Source organism: Condylura cristata, unplaced genomic scaffold (genome assembly GCF_000260355.1).
Source record: "Condylura cristata isolate star-nosed mole 26May11 unplaced genomic scaffold, ConCri1.0 scaffold00019, whole genome shotgun sequence".
Classification (NCBI taxonomy): domain Eukaryota; kingdom Metazoa; phylum Chordata; class Mammalia; order Eulipotyphla; family Talpidae; genus Condylura; species Condylura cristata.
This window is the reverse complement of record NW_004567120.1, coordinates 4,056,758-4,073,298: the sequence shown is the minus strand read 5'-3', so window position 1 is coordinate 4,073,298 and position 16,541 is coordinate 4,056,758. Positions and strand designations below refer to the sequence as shown.

The 16,541-nt window shown below is 35.7% G+C and overlaps 1 protein-coding gene across 1 annotated transcript in view; it reads left to right on the top strand.

Moving 5' to 3' along the window:
* Positions 1–16,541, top strand: part of BRWD3 (bromodomain and WD repeat domain containing 3) — a 158,689-nt gene that overhangs the window by 117,964 nt on the left and 24,184 nt on the right. The window contains exons 25-33 of the mRNA XM_004685617.2: positions 4,845–4,952; positions 7,345–7,469; positions 8,149–8,231; positions 9,519–9,630; positions 10,670–10,731; positions 10,831–10,986; positions 12,324–12,444; positions 13,361–13,486; positions 13,573–13,651. Coding sequence (XP_004685674.1) covers positions 4,845–4,952; positions 7,345–7,469; positions 8,149–8,231; positions 9,519–9,630; positions 10,670–10,731; positions 10,831–10,986; positions 12,324–12,444; positions 13,361–13,486; positions 13,573–13,651 — 972 coding nt within the window. The remainder of the gene's footprint in view (positions 1–4,844; positions 4,953–7,344; positions 7,470–8,148; positions 8,232–9,518; positions 9,631–10,669; positions 10,732–10,830; positions 10,987–12,323; positions 12,445–13,360; positions 13,487–13,572; positions 13,652–16,541) is intronic.

Sequence of the window (16,541 nt, the reverse complement as noted above, 5' to 3'; positions counted from 1 at the left end):
TTCTGTCGGTTGATGTGATGGATTACATTAATTGATTTTCTGATGTTGAACCATCCTTGTGCTCCTGGGATAAAGCCCACTTGGTCATGGTGTATTAATTGTCTTTATTCTTAATTATCACTTAGTAGAGCTGAGTGATACTTTTGTGTCCTAATTCAAGTCCTAATAGTGTGTTTAAAAAAACTTTCTAAAAAATCATGTATGTATGTATGTATTTATTTCTTACATCATTGTTCATTTTTGTACAATGTTTGCTTTCTTTTCTCAGGTGTAGTCCCCATAGAATTTCCACCACCAACTCACCAAGGAACCATCACTATTCCTACCCTCTTCCCACCCTCAATTTGATCCCTCTCACCCCTACCCCTACAGAATGTCTCTGCTTTGTAGTTGTCTGTTTATTTTTATTCTGTTTTGTTGTGGGTTTTGTTGTGATCATTTTTCTCTTTCAGCCCTTATTGGGCTCCCCTATATTGCTCCTATAAGTAAAACCATCTGCTATTTTTCTTATTCCTTCTGGCTTATGTCACTGAATATAATGCCTCCTAGCTCCATCCATGTTGCTGCTAATGGCATTAGTTTATTTTTGATTGCTGAATATAGTATTCCATTATGTATATATATCATGTATTCTTGATCCATACATCTATGTTTAGGCATTTAGGTTTCTTCCAAGGGTTACCTGTTATAAATAGTGCTGCAATAAACATAGGGGTACAGGTATTCTTTCAAATTAATGTTTTTGTGTCCTTTTGGTAGATCCTTAATAGAATAACTGGGTCATGTGATTGCTCCATTTTTAGTAGTCTGAAGACCTCCACACAGCTTTCCATAGTGGTTGGACTGGTTTACATTCCCACCCAATGTGGGAGAGTTCCATTTTTACCACATCCTCATCAACACTTGTTGTTGCTATTTTTTAAATATGTGCCATTCCCATTGATGTAAGGTGGTATCACATTGTGGTTTTAATTGCATTTCACTGTTTATGAGGGATGTTGAACATTTTTTCGTATGCTTGTTGGCCATTTGCATTTCCTATTTGAAGACGTATCTTTTAAGTTCTTCTGCCCATTTTTTGATGGGATTGTTTACTTTGTTTTTGTTGAATCCTGTGAGTCGTTTGTATATTTTTGTGAGCAGTCCCTTATCCTTTGTATAGAAAAAAAATTTTCTCCCACTCAAAGATATTACTGAGATGTATGTCATATGTTTTTTCTATATTGTGTTCTATATATTTTATGGTTTCAGGTCTTATATTCAGTTCTTTTACCCATTTTGAGTTGATTTTTGTGGATGGTGTGAGATAGTGATCTAAATTCATTGTTTTGCTTGTGGTAAAGTTTTCCTACCACCATTCGTTGAACGAACCATATATATTCTTTGCTCCTTGTCAAAGCTAGTTGTCCATATAAGTGTGGGTTTGTTTCTGGGCTTTCTATTTCTTTCCATTGTTCTGCGTGTCTGTCTGTATTCCAACACCATACTGTTTATTACAGCTTTGTGGTATAGTTTGAAGTCTGGGTGTGGGTGTGTGATACCTCCATTCTCCTTTGTTTTAGTTAGGAGAGCTTTGGCTGTTCAAGGTTTCTTGTGGCTCCATATGAATTGCATCAATATTCTATTTCTTTTGAGATTTTTATTGAAACACCATTGAATATGTAAATTGCAAAAAAAAAAAAAACAGCCCACTCTTACCCTAGTAAAAAAAAACATAATAGGGGATAGTTACCCATGATTCAGGGAAAATCTTTGTACAAATAACCCCTTCCTTGTGAATCTTTCATTGAATAATATAGCCATATTTATAATTGATCAATCAAATATTAATCATATTTCTATCTGGAGAAAAAAATAAAATTTTACTTGCTTTTGAAAATTGCAGTAACATGCTATTAGCTCTAGTTGGTTTGTATAGTCTCTGACATTATTGACCAAACATTCATTTTTGTGCACTTGAATGCGTATAGTTTTTTTTGTTTTTTTTTTTTAAGATTTATTTATTTATTCATACAGAACTGGGGTACAGGCCAGAGGCTCAGGGGCGGTGAGAGGCTTCACTAGAGACAGAGCAGGGAGCAGAACAGGCAGATCGACGAAGTACACTGCTGAGGGGAGCAGCGGGCGGGCCAGGAGAGGTCTGGCTCGCCATGTGGTCTCCTCCGGGGCAGGCGGCAGGCGGGAATCGAACTCATGCGGAAGCGGCCCCAGACCCTCAGTGCTGTGCTTCAACCCGCTGCGCCACCAGGGAGGGCCGAATGCGTATAGTTTTTAATTGAAGATTAGTAATAGGAATATGATATTGCCATTGCATTAAAAATATACAGCTTTGCAAATGGTTAAAAAATTTTCAGTCTTTTTTGTAATTGCTTGTTATAGATAATCTACCACAGATAGCTATCATATAGCTTTATCAATAAGCTATTATCTGGATTTTTTTATTATCTTTATATATTATTAAGGTGTTTCCTTTCGAACTCTCCTACACTGCTAGTAGGAGTGCAAACTAGTCCAACCACTAAGGAAATCTATATGGAGTTTCCTCAAATTACTGAAAATGGAGCTGCCATTTGACCCAGCAATTCTACTCCAAGGGATCTACCTAAAAGACACAAAAACATAATTCAAAAGGATACATGCATCCCCATGTTTATTGCAGCAATATTTATAATAGGTAAGACTAGGAAATAACCCAAATGCCCAGACATGGATGACTGGATAAAGAAGATATAACACAGTGAAATACTATTCAGCAATTAAAAAACTAAGCTAATGTCATTTGCGGGAACATGGATGGAGATAGAAGGCATAATGCTCAGTGAAATAAATCAGAAGAAAAAAGAAAAACAGCAAATGGTTTCATTTATAGGAGGAATATAGGGAAACCAAAAAAGGGATCAGGGAAAAAATAACATCTATAAAAATCAATCATTACAACAAAATTAAACAAAATAGACATCTATAATTCAGAGACATTTTGCAGGGGAAGGGAGAGGGAAAAGTAAAGTGTTTCTTTTCATAAGTGTGTCTTTGTAGATATTAACTTTGAGCAATGCCTGTTTGTGATTATGTTAGCAGAACAAACTAAAATCAAAATTTCTTATATGTATTGCCTTAAAAAAAAAAGGCTTGATAGAAGTAGCATTGAATTAATATGGATTTCTGTACATTCTTTGATCTGGTGATCTTCCTCTATACTGTAGTATCATTTTCACCTTGTTACAATCACTTTTCTTCTATTTTGTTAAACTTAGCATATGCTTATATACTTCAAGACTCATGTGTATTAAGTTAGTTTATAGCACTGTATATGATTTAGAGGTACAAGTTCACACTTCTTCAGATACACATCACCACACCACACCCACCATCAAAGTACCCATTATCCATTGGACCCCTCCCTACTTTGCCTTCTACCCCCACCCCTCCTCTTTGGCAACCTAAATTCTGTAGTCAGATTTCTAGGTTTTGTTTTTCTTTAGTTTTGACATTCCTTTGTTCAACTATTAAAAAAGTTGAAATCTTGCCATTTGTGATAATAGGGATGGAACTCCAGGCAATTATGTTCATAAGCAAAGTTAAGTCAGAAGGAGAAATATAAATACTAGGTGATTTCACTCATGTGGAATATAAAGGATTAAAATGTTCATTCATCAAGGTCTAGCTGAAATGCCAACTTCTCTAAGTTGTTATCCAACTTCACATTTGCTTGTTACTCCTTTTCTTGAACTACCTTAATTTTCTTTCATCATACACATTGCGTTTTACCTTGTACTGTATATATATTTTTACCCTAACAATTATGTTTATATACCTCTTTCTCATTTTCTGTTGTATGTTTAGGTATTAGAAATTCTGGCTTGGTATCTAAAATTGCGAATACCAGAGGGAGGGAGAGTGGTGACAGGGAGTAAAGAGGGGAGGAGACCCAATGGACTGGTGGAGGATTATGGGTGCTTTCATTGGTGGTGAGTGTAGTGTGATCATCTGCATCAGAAGAGGTACATACCTATACCTCTAAGTCATACACATGTTGTACTCTAATGTTACTTCATTAAAAATAATACAATATAAAAAAAGAAACTGATATAGATCATGTTGACTGGTAGTTATTATAGTTTTAAAATCTATAGTATTGTATTTTAAAACACCTTATAGCATGATATGGTAAGGTTTGTACAGTTTTTTCCATTTATTTATCTCTACCACCACTTCAACATTATTGTGGAAAAGAAGTCCTATTTTATGAAACAGAATATAGTAGTAAATGCTGTGTTCGAGTGCTGCGGGTCAGGTTTCAAGCCCTTTAATTCATCTTCCCCTTATACTGTGTTAGTAGTAATGTTATTTCTTATAAAGGGAAATATTAAATTGCCTGGGAATAGCTCTATGTAGTAGCCTCTGGTTATGAAATTCTTTTGTGTAATATATATTTATATGTTTTGTGTGTGTGTGTGTGTGTGTGTGTGTGTGTGAATTATATGTGAATGGTATATAGGCTGAGTAATAAAATACCACTATTAACATCATCAGTTACAATTTGAAATATCATACTTTAGAATATGTTGTGTACATTTGACATTATTTTCTATTTCTTCAGCAGATTTATAAAGTTGCTATAGGGCAAAGGATAGTATGTGCCAGTGTTTATACCATACAGTGTCTAACATAGAGCTACATAGACATAAATACTGAATGAACATCAGTTGAGGGCAACAAGTACCTCTTCATACATATTTTTTCAAAATTTTGTTTGTTGTAAACAGAAGGCATTTTTCATATTAAGTTCTAGAGAGTTGTTAACTACTTTGCTGTTATTTATTACCTTATGGTTTTTGTTTTAGCTTATCTATTTTAGGCAAGGACATGAAGCTTATGTGCGGGCTGTAAGGAAATCAAAAATATACAGTGTTAATTTACAAAAACAGCCATGGAACAAAATGGACCTCAGGGTAAGTTTACTAAGTTTATGGTATGTACAGTTGAAAAATAGCTTTAGAATTAAGTTATTTGTCTATAGGATTCTCTCAGTTTTACACATTTTTAGATGTTGATTATGTATCCAAAATAAGGTGATGTACCATTGTCTTGTACAGCTGAGTGTTATAGGTCATAGTTTACATGTTTGCCAGAATTTATATGACACCTGTTGTCTTGATTATTTTACCTAATTTCCTTCAAGTTTCAGATCTTATAGTGTGTACTGTACTATAATTGGAACAAAGCACTAGTTCTCAAGTGTGGATATTTTCTCACAACAGCTTTATATATTCTGGAAGCTCTACAAACTGACTAGATGTGTGGACTTACAAACAAGCTCAAGTCACCACACTTTGGGGCACTTTGGGGATATAGTAAATACCTTAAATCTCATGAAACTCAGAACTTTGTGGTGCTTCTTCAGTTATTTCTTTCAATCTAGTACCAGTATGGCTTCATGGTATTATTGATTAAAGTAGCTATGTATGTTTGTAAAGAATTTTCTATCTACAAATACATACTCATTCATTCATACAGACAGGTATAGGGATATATACACATCATTTCTAGTTAGATTGTGTATGTTGTTGTCCTAATTTTTATTCAACTTGGATAACATGAGACTAAGCAGAAGTAATTTGATGGTTTTCCAGGTAAATGGAGGGTTATTGTGTGCTGACGCTTAGCAGGAAGGATCCACAAGAGAATATGTATATTTACTAAAATAAAGGTTTAGAAACTTATAAAAAATTGTATTGAAGTTAGATTTATTTATTTGTTCATACAGAACTGGGGTACAAGCCAGAGTCTCAGGGGTGGTGAGAGGCTTCACCAGGGACAGAGTGGGGAGCAGAACAGGCAGATCTACGAAGTACACTGCTGAGGGGAGCAGCGGGCGGGTCAGGAGAGGTCTGCCACACTATGTGGTCACCTCTGGGGCAGGTGGGAATCAAACTCATGCAGAAGTGGCTTTAGTTTCTCAGTGCTGTGCTTTAACCCACTGTGCCACCAGGGAGGGCCCTGTATTAAAGTTTTAAGATGTAAAATCTTACCAAGTAAGCTTTTTATAATCATCTCCTAGAAAATATCATCTACTCTAATTCAGGTGACATTGTTCTTTCTTTTTTTAATCAGGGAAATAAATGCAACATTTGATTTCTTATTTTAAATTCTAACCCTGTGGGGTCTAGGAAATCATAAGAAGTAGCATATGTGTAGCACAAGAACCTGGGTTTTGTAATAAGGCCTGAATTTTAATCCTATGTCTGTATATTCTTGTGTATAACGTTAAGCAAGTCCAACTGTATCCAGAGACTCAGTTTTGTAATGCTAACTGTAAGTAGTAATCAGTATATGAGTGTTATAAAATAATATTATAAGCATTCAAAGATGCCTTTCCCCAAATACATATACATGTTCACCTGCATACTTTTTTGCTAGAGAAGTGGTTCTGAACCAAGCCGACAGAGCATCATAATCCCCCTTAAGATTTTTTTTTTCAAAGTAACATTTGACTCAGCTGTTGCCCAGCATTACATGTGTTAAGTTATAGGAACGTAAATTTTATTTTTTAAAGATTTGTTTTTGGGTCCTCCCAGGTGGTGCAGCAGGTTAAAGCACAGCACTGAGAATCTAAAGCCACTTCAGCATGAGTTCGATTCTGCCCCGGAGGTGACTCACATGGTACAGCACACCTCTCCTGACTCACCCTCTGCTCCCCTCAGCGGTGTATTTTGTCAGTCGGCCTGTTCTACTCCCCATTCTGTCTCTGGTGAATCCTCTCACCGCCCTTGCACCTCTGGCCTATACCCAGTTCTGTATGCTTAAATAAATAAATCTTTTTTAAAAAAATATTTGTTTTAATTTATTTATGTACACAAGAACTGGGGTGTAGACCAGAGGTGCTGGGTCAGGGTGGTGAGAGGATTTACCAGAGACAGAGTGGGAAGCAGAATAGGCAGGTCTACAGAAATACATTGCTGTGGGAGCAGTGGATGGGTCAGGAGAGATCTGCTGGACCAAGAGAGGTCTGCTGCGCCTTGTGGGTCAGCTCTATGGTTGGGGCTAGAACTCATGCTGCAGTGGCTGCTGATAGCTTGATAGTGCTGAGACTTTTAACAACTGCACTACCAGGCAGGCCCTGAACTTAAAAAGATTCCTGAGAGAATTATTCTGCTTATCCTGCTGTAATGCCCTTCCTAAGCTAAGGATCAAGAACCATGTCTCACTACCTTTGACTCTTTGTAAAATGTCTAGTATTTGATGGCTATTCAAATGATTTTTAAACTGTCCAAATCACAATGAAATAATTCCCAAATATGAGACATTTATATAGAAAATAATAATTTATTTTCTCTTAAATAGGAACAAGAATTTGTTAAGATTGTAGGAATCAAATACGAGGTTGGACCTCCTACGCTATGCTGCTTGAAGCTTGCATTTCTGGATCCCATTTCAGGCAAAATGACTGGAGAATCCTTTTCCATTAAGTAAGTAGCTCTGTGTGTATGAATGTGTGTGTGTGTGTGTGTGTGTGTGTATTTTAATCCCTGGAGTGTATTGTGAAGAGAGTACAAGTATTAATGGCAGAGAAAATGCTACACACTACAGATTTTAGAGTTTTAAAGACCAAGGATTAATTCTTGGTTTGTTTTTCAACTATGCATATATCTTTGAGAAAATTACTTAACCTCACTGAATTTATGCTTTCATCTGAAGAATTGAACTGTTAATATCCTTCTGAGGATTGTTGTGAAGAACAAAGGAGAACCTTTTTAAGTGTGTAACATGCTTGAAGCATGGTAGTTGCTTTTTTCTGTTAGTAATAATAGGAACAATAAATCAATGGTACATTTCTTGAAATTGAGCTTCAAATCTAAGGAGATGAAAGAATATCAGTTCATACTGTTGTTTAAAAGTTCTTAATATAAAATTCCTTATATTAAGCTTTGAGACTTTTCATTGGCATCTTTATATTGAAATTACACAGTAGTAGGCAGATCAAAGCAAATGGGATTTGATTTATGTGAAGGCATTTATAGGGACCTTGAGAGATGTGCAACATTTTGCTTAATGGCTCCACATTGAACATATATCCTTGGGTGTTTCATAAGTATCTATGCTATTATACCTGTTTATTCATTCATATGTGCTTTATTTTCTGTACAGGTATCATGACATGCCAGATGTAATTGACTTCCTTGTGCTACATCAGTTTTATAATGAAGCCAAAGAAAGAAACTGGCAGATTGGTAAGTATAGTGTTCTCAATTAATGACTATTACATATGAAGTAGAGTAATTTTCAAAGTCTATAAACAGAAAGAATTTAGGGTACCATGTAGATGGGAAAAGCTTTCAGCCAAATTAGAAAAGTTTAATTTTCCTTTTAGTTATATTTTGGTGATCTTATGTACATGGTGTGCAACATGTACTCTCGAAATCTTTTGCAAGTACTTTATCTATTAGAATACAGATCTTAGAGAAAATCGTCAAATGTTTATTGTCTTGAAATAGAGTATTTTACACTTTTGCCTTAAAGCAGACCATTAGTCATTGTGGACAGTCTCCCTACTTGCGTCCCTCTCTCTCTCCTTCTTTCCCTTCTCTTTGCTCCTTCTTTCTTCTGTCTCTTTCTCTTTCTCTGCTACTCCTCTTTTCTCCTTTATCCCTATCTTCCTATCTCCCCTTCTTCCTTTTACCTCCCCCCACTGACCATTTGATCTTGGACAAATGATAAACTTATATGTGCCTCACTTCCACTGTCTTTAAAATCATATTCTCACCAGTATACACCTATATAAGTTTAATGTGAGCAGTACATGAGTTAATATATAAAAAGCACTTAAAATAGTACCTGGCACAGAACAAACACTTATGATTGCTATTAAATGTGAAAGAAATTTTCAATCAGAATGGTTTGTTTCTGTAATCCTTTGCCATTTAAAGGCAAAAAACTTGCATGGAGAGATTTTTGAAGGTAAAAAGCTGAAAGAGAAAAGAACTCTAGTAACACGTATAATATAAACACTATGTGTTAGATGATGGCAAGTAGTCAGTAAAAGTTAAATTAGGGCCCTCCCTGGTCGTGCAGTAGGTTAAAGCACAGCACTAAGAAGCTAAAGCCACGTCAGCATGAGTTCGACCCCCGCCCTGGGAGGTGACCACATGGCGTGGCAGACCTCTCCTGACCCACCCCCTGCTCCCCTCAGCAGTGTACTTCGTTGATCTGCCTGTTCTTCTCCCCACACTGTCTCTGGTGAATCCTATCACTGCCCCTGCACCTCTGGTCTGTACCCCAGTTCTGTATGCACAGATACATAAATCTTTAAAAAAAAGTTAAATTATATGTGATAGCATTCAAAGATATGAATGTATGTGATTTATTTTAGAAAGATTATTACTAGCAGTTGGGAATTGAAACCTTTAGTAAAGTCGATACAATGCAACTTATGTAGTTAATAAAAAACAGCAATTTAGAGTGGGAAAAGAGCTGTTTTTCTCAAAAACACCCTTTACAGTATTCTAAAACTGTTACAGGTGATAGATTCCGCAGTATAATAGATGATGCCTGGTGGTTTGGAACTGTGGAGAGTCAGCAGCCTTTTCAGCCAGAGTATCCTGATAGTTCTTTTCAGTGTTACAGTGTTCAGTAAGTACATTTATGGTCTTTTATACTTGATATAATACTTTAGTACTCTGTGAACTTCCTATAAGCCTTACCAGAAATTATGTTTTTTATACGACATCTAGACTTAGAGTAACTATACTTATAAGGAAAGTAGTCACTGTACTTGTAAAGAAGGAATTTGGTGATAATGTTTTGATCCATTATGAATGCTAAAACAGCAGGAATTAAAGGTTGAATTCTACCACTTTTAATGCCTGTATTTTCTCTTGAATATTTCTATTTTACTATGTTTTTTGGAAAGAGGAAAAAACAAAAAAGTTTGATAATGATGTGTACTTCTTGATGGGATGATGATGGGAGAGCCTATTAAAAATTGAGTAGCTGCTACATATTTCTATTTTAGATAAGAATTGCAATTTATTTCATGGGGAATACTAAAATTAATTCAGTGTTTGTTTTAGCTGGAATATAGCAATGAATATTATTATCTAGTCTTTCATTTAATGTCACCAATTTTAGACAGAGATAGCTGTATTATGTTTGGATGAACCAGTTGTCTACATCTGCTTTCTTCATGAAATTTCTGAATTGTAAGATTCCTAATGAACGACACTTTCTAGAATAATAGAAGAAATGTGTATTCTGTGAAGATAAATGTTTTTAGTCTCTTAGTTTATCATACATGTTTTGTAGATATGCTGTAATACAGAAGTTGTTAATATAAAGTAGGTTCTTTTACAGAAAGAAGTGATCTGTTAGATTGACTATTTTAGGTCAAAAGAAATTTTCCAAAGAGTTCTTTTTATTCTTTACCTTGACATAATTTTAAATATGATTGATTGATGTTTAAAAAATTATAGTTAAAACTAAGAGTAACTTTACTGCTAAGTTTCATGATATTGGATCATGTTTACTATAGGTTTATTATTTTTATGTAAGTAAAGTTGTGGTTTAAGGAAAAATGTATTAATTACCCTGTTCCAAATTTCACCCTCCAATAACTCATGAAAATTATGCTAACATATATATGAGTTTGATTTGCATCTTTTTTTTTTAATAGCTGGGACAATAATGAGAGAGAAAAGATGAGCCCCTGGGATATGGAGCCAATTCCAGAAGGAAGTAAATATGCTTTTGAAAATGAATTATATTTCTTCTAAAAGAGTGGCAATAGGATGATATTAAAAACTAATCATTTCTGATTTTTCTTATTATACATAGCTGCCTTTCCAGATGAAGTTGGTGCTGGTGTTCCTGTATCCCAGGAGGAACTGACTGCTTTACTATATAAACCCCAGGAAGGAGAATGGGGTGCTCATTCCAGAGATGAGGAATGTGAACGGGTTATTCAGGGCATCACCCACCTTCTTTCCTTAGGTAAGGTGAATGTGAAAGAATGTTAGGAGAGTGGTAGAGAATTAGGAAAATCAGCAGAAATTTAAGTTTTATACAAAAAAGTACACTTTCTCACTGTAGACTTTTTTAGTCAACTTTTAAGTTGAGAGGTACTTAAAAATGTAGTTTTAGTGTCCTTTGGGTAGATCCCTACGAGTGGAATGGCTGGGTCATATGGTAGTCAGTCCCATTTTTAGTAGCCTGAGGAACCGTCACACAGCTTTCCATAGTGATGGAGCTAAAAGGGGTTATGCTCAGTGAAATGTGTCAAAAAAAGAAAAAGAAAAATATCAGATATTTCACTTATAGGAGTAACATAGGAGAACAAAATAAGGGATCAGGGAAAAATAATAATGATTTAAAAACACAACAAAACTAAACAAAAATAAACAGAAAACTATAAATCAGAGACATTCTGCAGGGGAGGGAGAGGGATCAAAATGAGGGCCGGAAGAGCACAAGGGAGTATAGTATTGGTGCCTGGGTGAGTTGGTGGTAGTAATTCAATGAGGGCCACACCTAAGAAAGGAAAGTAAACATTGTGAAAAAAAAAGGTGAGCAATAATGTGTGTGTGTGTGCATATGTACACACACATATATGTAGATCTATATGTACACATGTATACATTTATACATGTATGCATTTGTGTGTGTTTATATGTGTATACATATACACGTACACACACATCATTGCTCATATATACACACACACATAATTATTTAATTTAAACATGTCCCTGAGGTACAAACAATATGTAGTTTTAGTATTAACACTATTATTTGCTTAGTGAAAGTGATGAAAGATAAACTTTTTCAGTTTTGTGGAGGCTCATAATAATAAAGGCAGGCATTTAGGAATATTTTTCTTTAAGTCACTTAGACTCGATCTGTCCATTAAAACCTGATTTTTGGAGGGTTTCTTGGTAAAAACAGTGGGTGTGTAATGTTTATTATATTTTACTCACATGACTAGTTATATTTTCTAAAACATATTATATTTGAGAAGTTTGGCATTTATCCAGAAAAAAAAAAAAAAATATATATATATATATATATATAACTGGAAGTTAAACACAGCTTTTTTTTTTTTTTTTTTTTGCATTCTACCTGACTTGAACAGATGTATCATGCATGTTTCATAGATATTGTGTCCAACAATAGTGTTATAGCAGGACACAGTCTAATATTTACATGAATCATCATTGCTTTAGAAATATAGTATGTTGCCCTTCCTCCTTATTTATATGAGTTTTTGTTTGTTAACGTAAAAATGTTAATGTCCTTTATAACTGCCTGTTTTAATTTTGGGGATATTGTAGATTTTGCCAGCCCTTTTGCTGTCCCAGTGGATCTCAGTGCCTATCCCTTGTATTGTACTGTAGTTGCTTATCCAACTGACCTCAACACAATTAGGCGGAGGCTTGAAAATCGCTTTTACAGGTGTGTTTGATTTTATCATTTCCTATAAAATATATAACTATATCTTTTACATAATGATACATTGGGATCTGTTTTCATAATCGTTCAAAAGGCCAGCTTTAAAAATTTAGAAGACTATTTTCCCTATATCCAGTAGAGTCTCAGCCTTCAAGAGTAACAAGGGATAGCGGAAGGGACCTTCTTGGGGGGAAATTTTGAGTGGTGCAAATGTGTGAAATGACAGCTAGTTAATTTAAGGTTATTAAGGCAAATTAAGTGGTTTGTGAATTCTTTATGATTAAGATACTGTACAGACTTAGAATGTGTTTTAAATCGGGCAGCAGTTAAATACAGATTTCATTAACAGCCTGAAATATGTATAGAAAATATTCAAATTATTTGTCCCTTGGTCTGGTTCTGGGAGTAGAATTACTGTGGGTAGATTCTGGAGGTGATGTTTCCAACCCCGGATTCCACTTTGTTCTAACTTATTCCGTGAATAGTTTATAAATATAACCTATTTAATTTATTTTAAAATATTACATACATTTATCTGGCAGTATATATCAAAAAACAGCTAGGTAAAAATTTGTTCTTTCCTACAACCTGATTTCTTTTTTCTTGTTCTTTTCGCTTCTCCTGAAAACTAAACATTCTTTGATTTTTATGAAAACATTATATTTGGTCTCATCACTGTTTACCTACCCATAATGTTCTGGGTCAGTTCTCTTCCAAAATTTGAAAGTGGTTACATATCCTTCCATGTGTCTCAAATATTGTATATGGTTTATTAGTACATATTGATCTCACACACATAGTGAATCACAGATATATATTGAAACACCTTTGTAATATGGTTATCTTGTTCAGTAAGACACATTCCTAATGTAGACTTTAAATGTATTAAGACTAACCAAGGTTATTTTTTCTTTCATAGGCGAATATCAGCACTAATGTGGGAGGTACGTTACATTGAGCATAATGCCAGGACTTTCAATGAGCCAGACAGTCCTATAGTTAAAGCAGCCAAAATTGTAACTGATGTCTTACTTCGATTTATTGGGTAAGAAGTAATTTTATCTTCCATGTGGGCCAAATTCTGATTTTTTTAAATTACTGAAATATATTTGACTTAATCTTGTTTCTTAGGGATCAGAGCTGTACTGATATACTGGATACTTACAATAAAATTAAAGCAGAAGAACTGAATAGTACTGATGCAGAGGAGGTAAGAATACAGCATAATTAATACTTTTTCTCTTATTTAAAGTACATTTAGTATTACATGTAAGTACTGTAAATGACTATGAACAATGAAGCTGATTTCTAAAAGGTGGCTCACCTGCATCTTTTCAGTTTAAATGCTTTAAACTCTATTGTAGATGTCATATACCAAGAAATTTAGTAATGTGATAGTGTTTTTAGTCAGAGATGTGGTGGTGAGGCCAGAGGTGAGGGGATGAAATAATACATCAGAGGTACAAGTAGAGAACAGAAAATGCAGGTTCATGGAATACACCACTGACAGGAGTAGTGAGCAAGATAGGAGGGGTTGTGTCTTGAACCCCAAGAAAGGCTTGAGGCTCTATTTTATAGCATGTTATTTACTGGGATGTCTGGTTTTGGATGTTGACCTTTGACACAGAACATGTCCTGTCCCAGCTCCCCATTCAAGGCCAAGATTCTCAGGTCTTCTAGCCACATTCCCACAGCAACCTTATGTATTTGCTTTATCTATTCAAACCAAACTTGCCTGCTGGGTGAAGAGTGGGGCTTAGTTATTAACCTTAGTAATGATATCTGGAAAGGAGATAGGTGGCTGGCAGTCATCCTGCTTTACTTAATGGGTTTCAAAGATGATAAATCAGCACTTCATTTTCTAGCTTAAAAATTAGACAAAGAACTAATTTATTTATTTATTTATTTAAAAAAATAAAAAGTTTACTACAACAACTATACCACCTGCATAAATGGGAGAGATCCAGCTTGAATTAGTAACTTGTCCATGTTTCCTTTGATAAGCTAAAGAAAGAAAAGAGTTTGGAGATAGGGAATGTTAGCTGGGGAGTTTTCTGAGAAAGACACAAAGATATGCAGAATAAGTTATATTGTCTTCTTTGAAACAGATTAAGATCTTTCAGGGGACACCCTAGTAGTATAACAGGGTGGTCCCCAGGAAAAGGGGAGGTTCTAGGTTCCCTGCCCCACCCAAGAGGAGTGTGGAGCTGAGCAGAGAAGGATCTGGAGAGGAGACTGAAGAGGAAAGAAGCAAGATGGAAAGTCAGAAGGAGACCTGAGGGAGGCACATGGAGCAGAGACATGTGAAGATGCGGTTCTTGTTTCTTGGCCCTGGAGTGGGAGAAACAGATGTGGGTGAGAGACCCATGGGAGGTTAACTATGGCGGCGTTTATCTTGATTTTGATTTTGCTCTTTTCCTCCCAGACTTGTCTGGCCATTTCTGGCCCTTTTTGGTGTGTCCCTGCCAGTACTTTAGACTTGTGGTGGGCTTTCAGACCTTGTTTTGGGTCAATCCCTTTTGTGTAAACTTACCCACAAGGGGATGGGTAACTGGGTATTTGATTTAGAAACTGTATTCTTTGTCTTTGTCTTTTCTCTATTGTGCACTAATTATATTAAAGTTCCTTTCCATTAAAGGTCTTATATGTTTTGTCTTGATGTGGCAGATGGCAGAACCCATTTAGTGGGGCAGGTTTGGGGGTTCAGGGGTGCCCCTCTCCCTGCCCTGTACAGTAGAGTGGCCTTCTCTTTATACTATAAATGTATTTCACCAAAGCTTGACTTCTACTGCACCTTTCCCATGAAATACACCTTTTTCAAAAAGACTTATTTTTGTAGTGGCAGATTTTTGTTCCCCTATAGTCCCACTGTTAGTGGACAGGGTGAGGGGCAACGTTCCCCATACGCCAAACCTTCACTCTGTAAATGGTTTCTATCTACCACATCAAGACAAAACATACTCTAGTGTGTAAGAACTTTAATATAATTAGTGTGTGATAAAAGTACAACAATGTAGTTTAAAATAATTTCCAATTAAACACCCAAGGTTACCCATTCCCTCATGAGTAAATGCACAGCCAAAAAAGGTTGGCCCAAAGCTGCGCCACTGAGGCCCAAAAGCTTGCCACAAATCTAAGGTACCATATGATGAGGACCCCTATGAAAAGGGCAAGAGGGAGCAGACAAGTCTGGAAGGAAAAGTGCTAATCAAAACCCAAGTGCTGGTAAAGGCTGACATTTTCAGCCTCCCCACAGTTCTCTCACTCATGTTTCTATCTCTTTCAAGTGTCTCCTTCCATAACCCCTGAGTCCATGCTACAAGCCCAAGGCCATACAGCAAATGTGACTTCTTCACATATCTCTCTGCTCCATGTGCTCCCTTGTTCTTCCTCTGCTTCTCTCCACTTCTCATATCTTTTCCCAGTCTTTTCTAGTGTCACCTCCCTGTCAAGTTCCAACCTTCCTTAGGAACACCTCCCCTTTCCCTGGAGATTGCACTATTACACCACTTTTAGAACGTCCCAAGAAGTTCCACAAATCAGAAGTGGGGTTGTTAACATTATTTTATCGAACCAGAACTGAGAGTAAATCAGTCCAATTAGAAAGTTGTTTCCAGTTTCTGGAGGCAGTCCTGTTGATGTGTCAAAATGCAAACCTATATTATACAAGCAACATGAGACATTTTTTGGAAAGAAAAAAAAAATGTTAAAGATTGAAGCAAAACACAAGTCCAGTGGGGAGTCCTAAGGAAACCAATTGAGATATCCAGGTATCAGGGTTAGAAGTATCTTCAGATAGCATGAGGGCAGACAGTGGTTTTCCCTTTTACCATTTGATGTTTTCAGGCATTTATATAACAGTGACAGTCATTCTCAGATGCTACAAGCAAGAAATGAAGTTCTTGATATCAACTTCAAAAGAACTAAATATCTTAAATTGGCATTTCATTCATGGGCATTTTAGTAAGGATTCATTTTCTACACAATATATAAAATATTTTAAAATTTCAGATTTCAAAGTCTTCATCTTTAGTAGTTTCATAGAATTGTTATTTGATTTCTTTGGTAAATAAAGCAAGAGAAGTGTGTGTGTGTGTGTG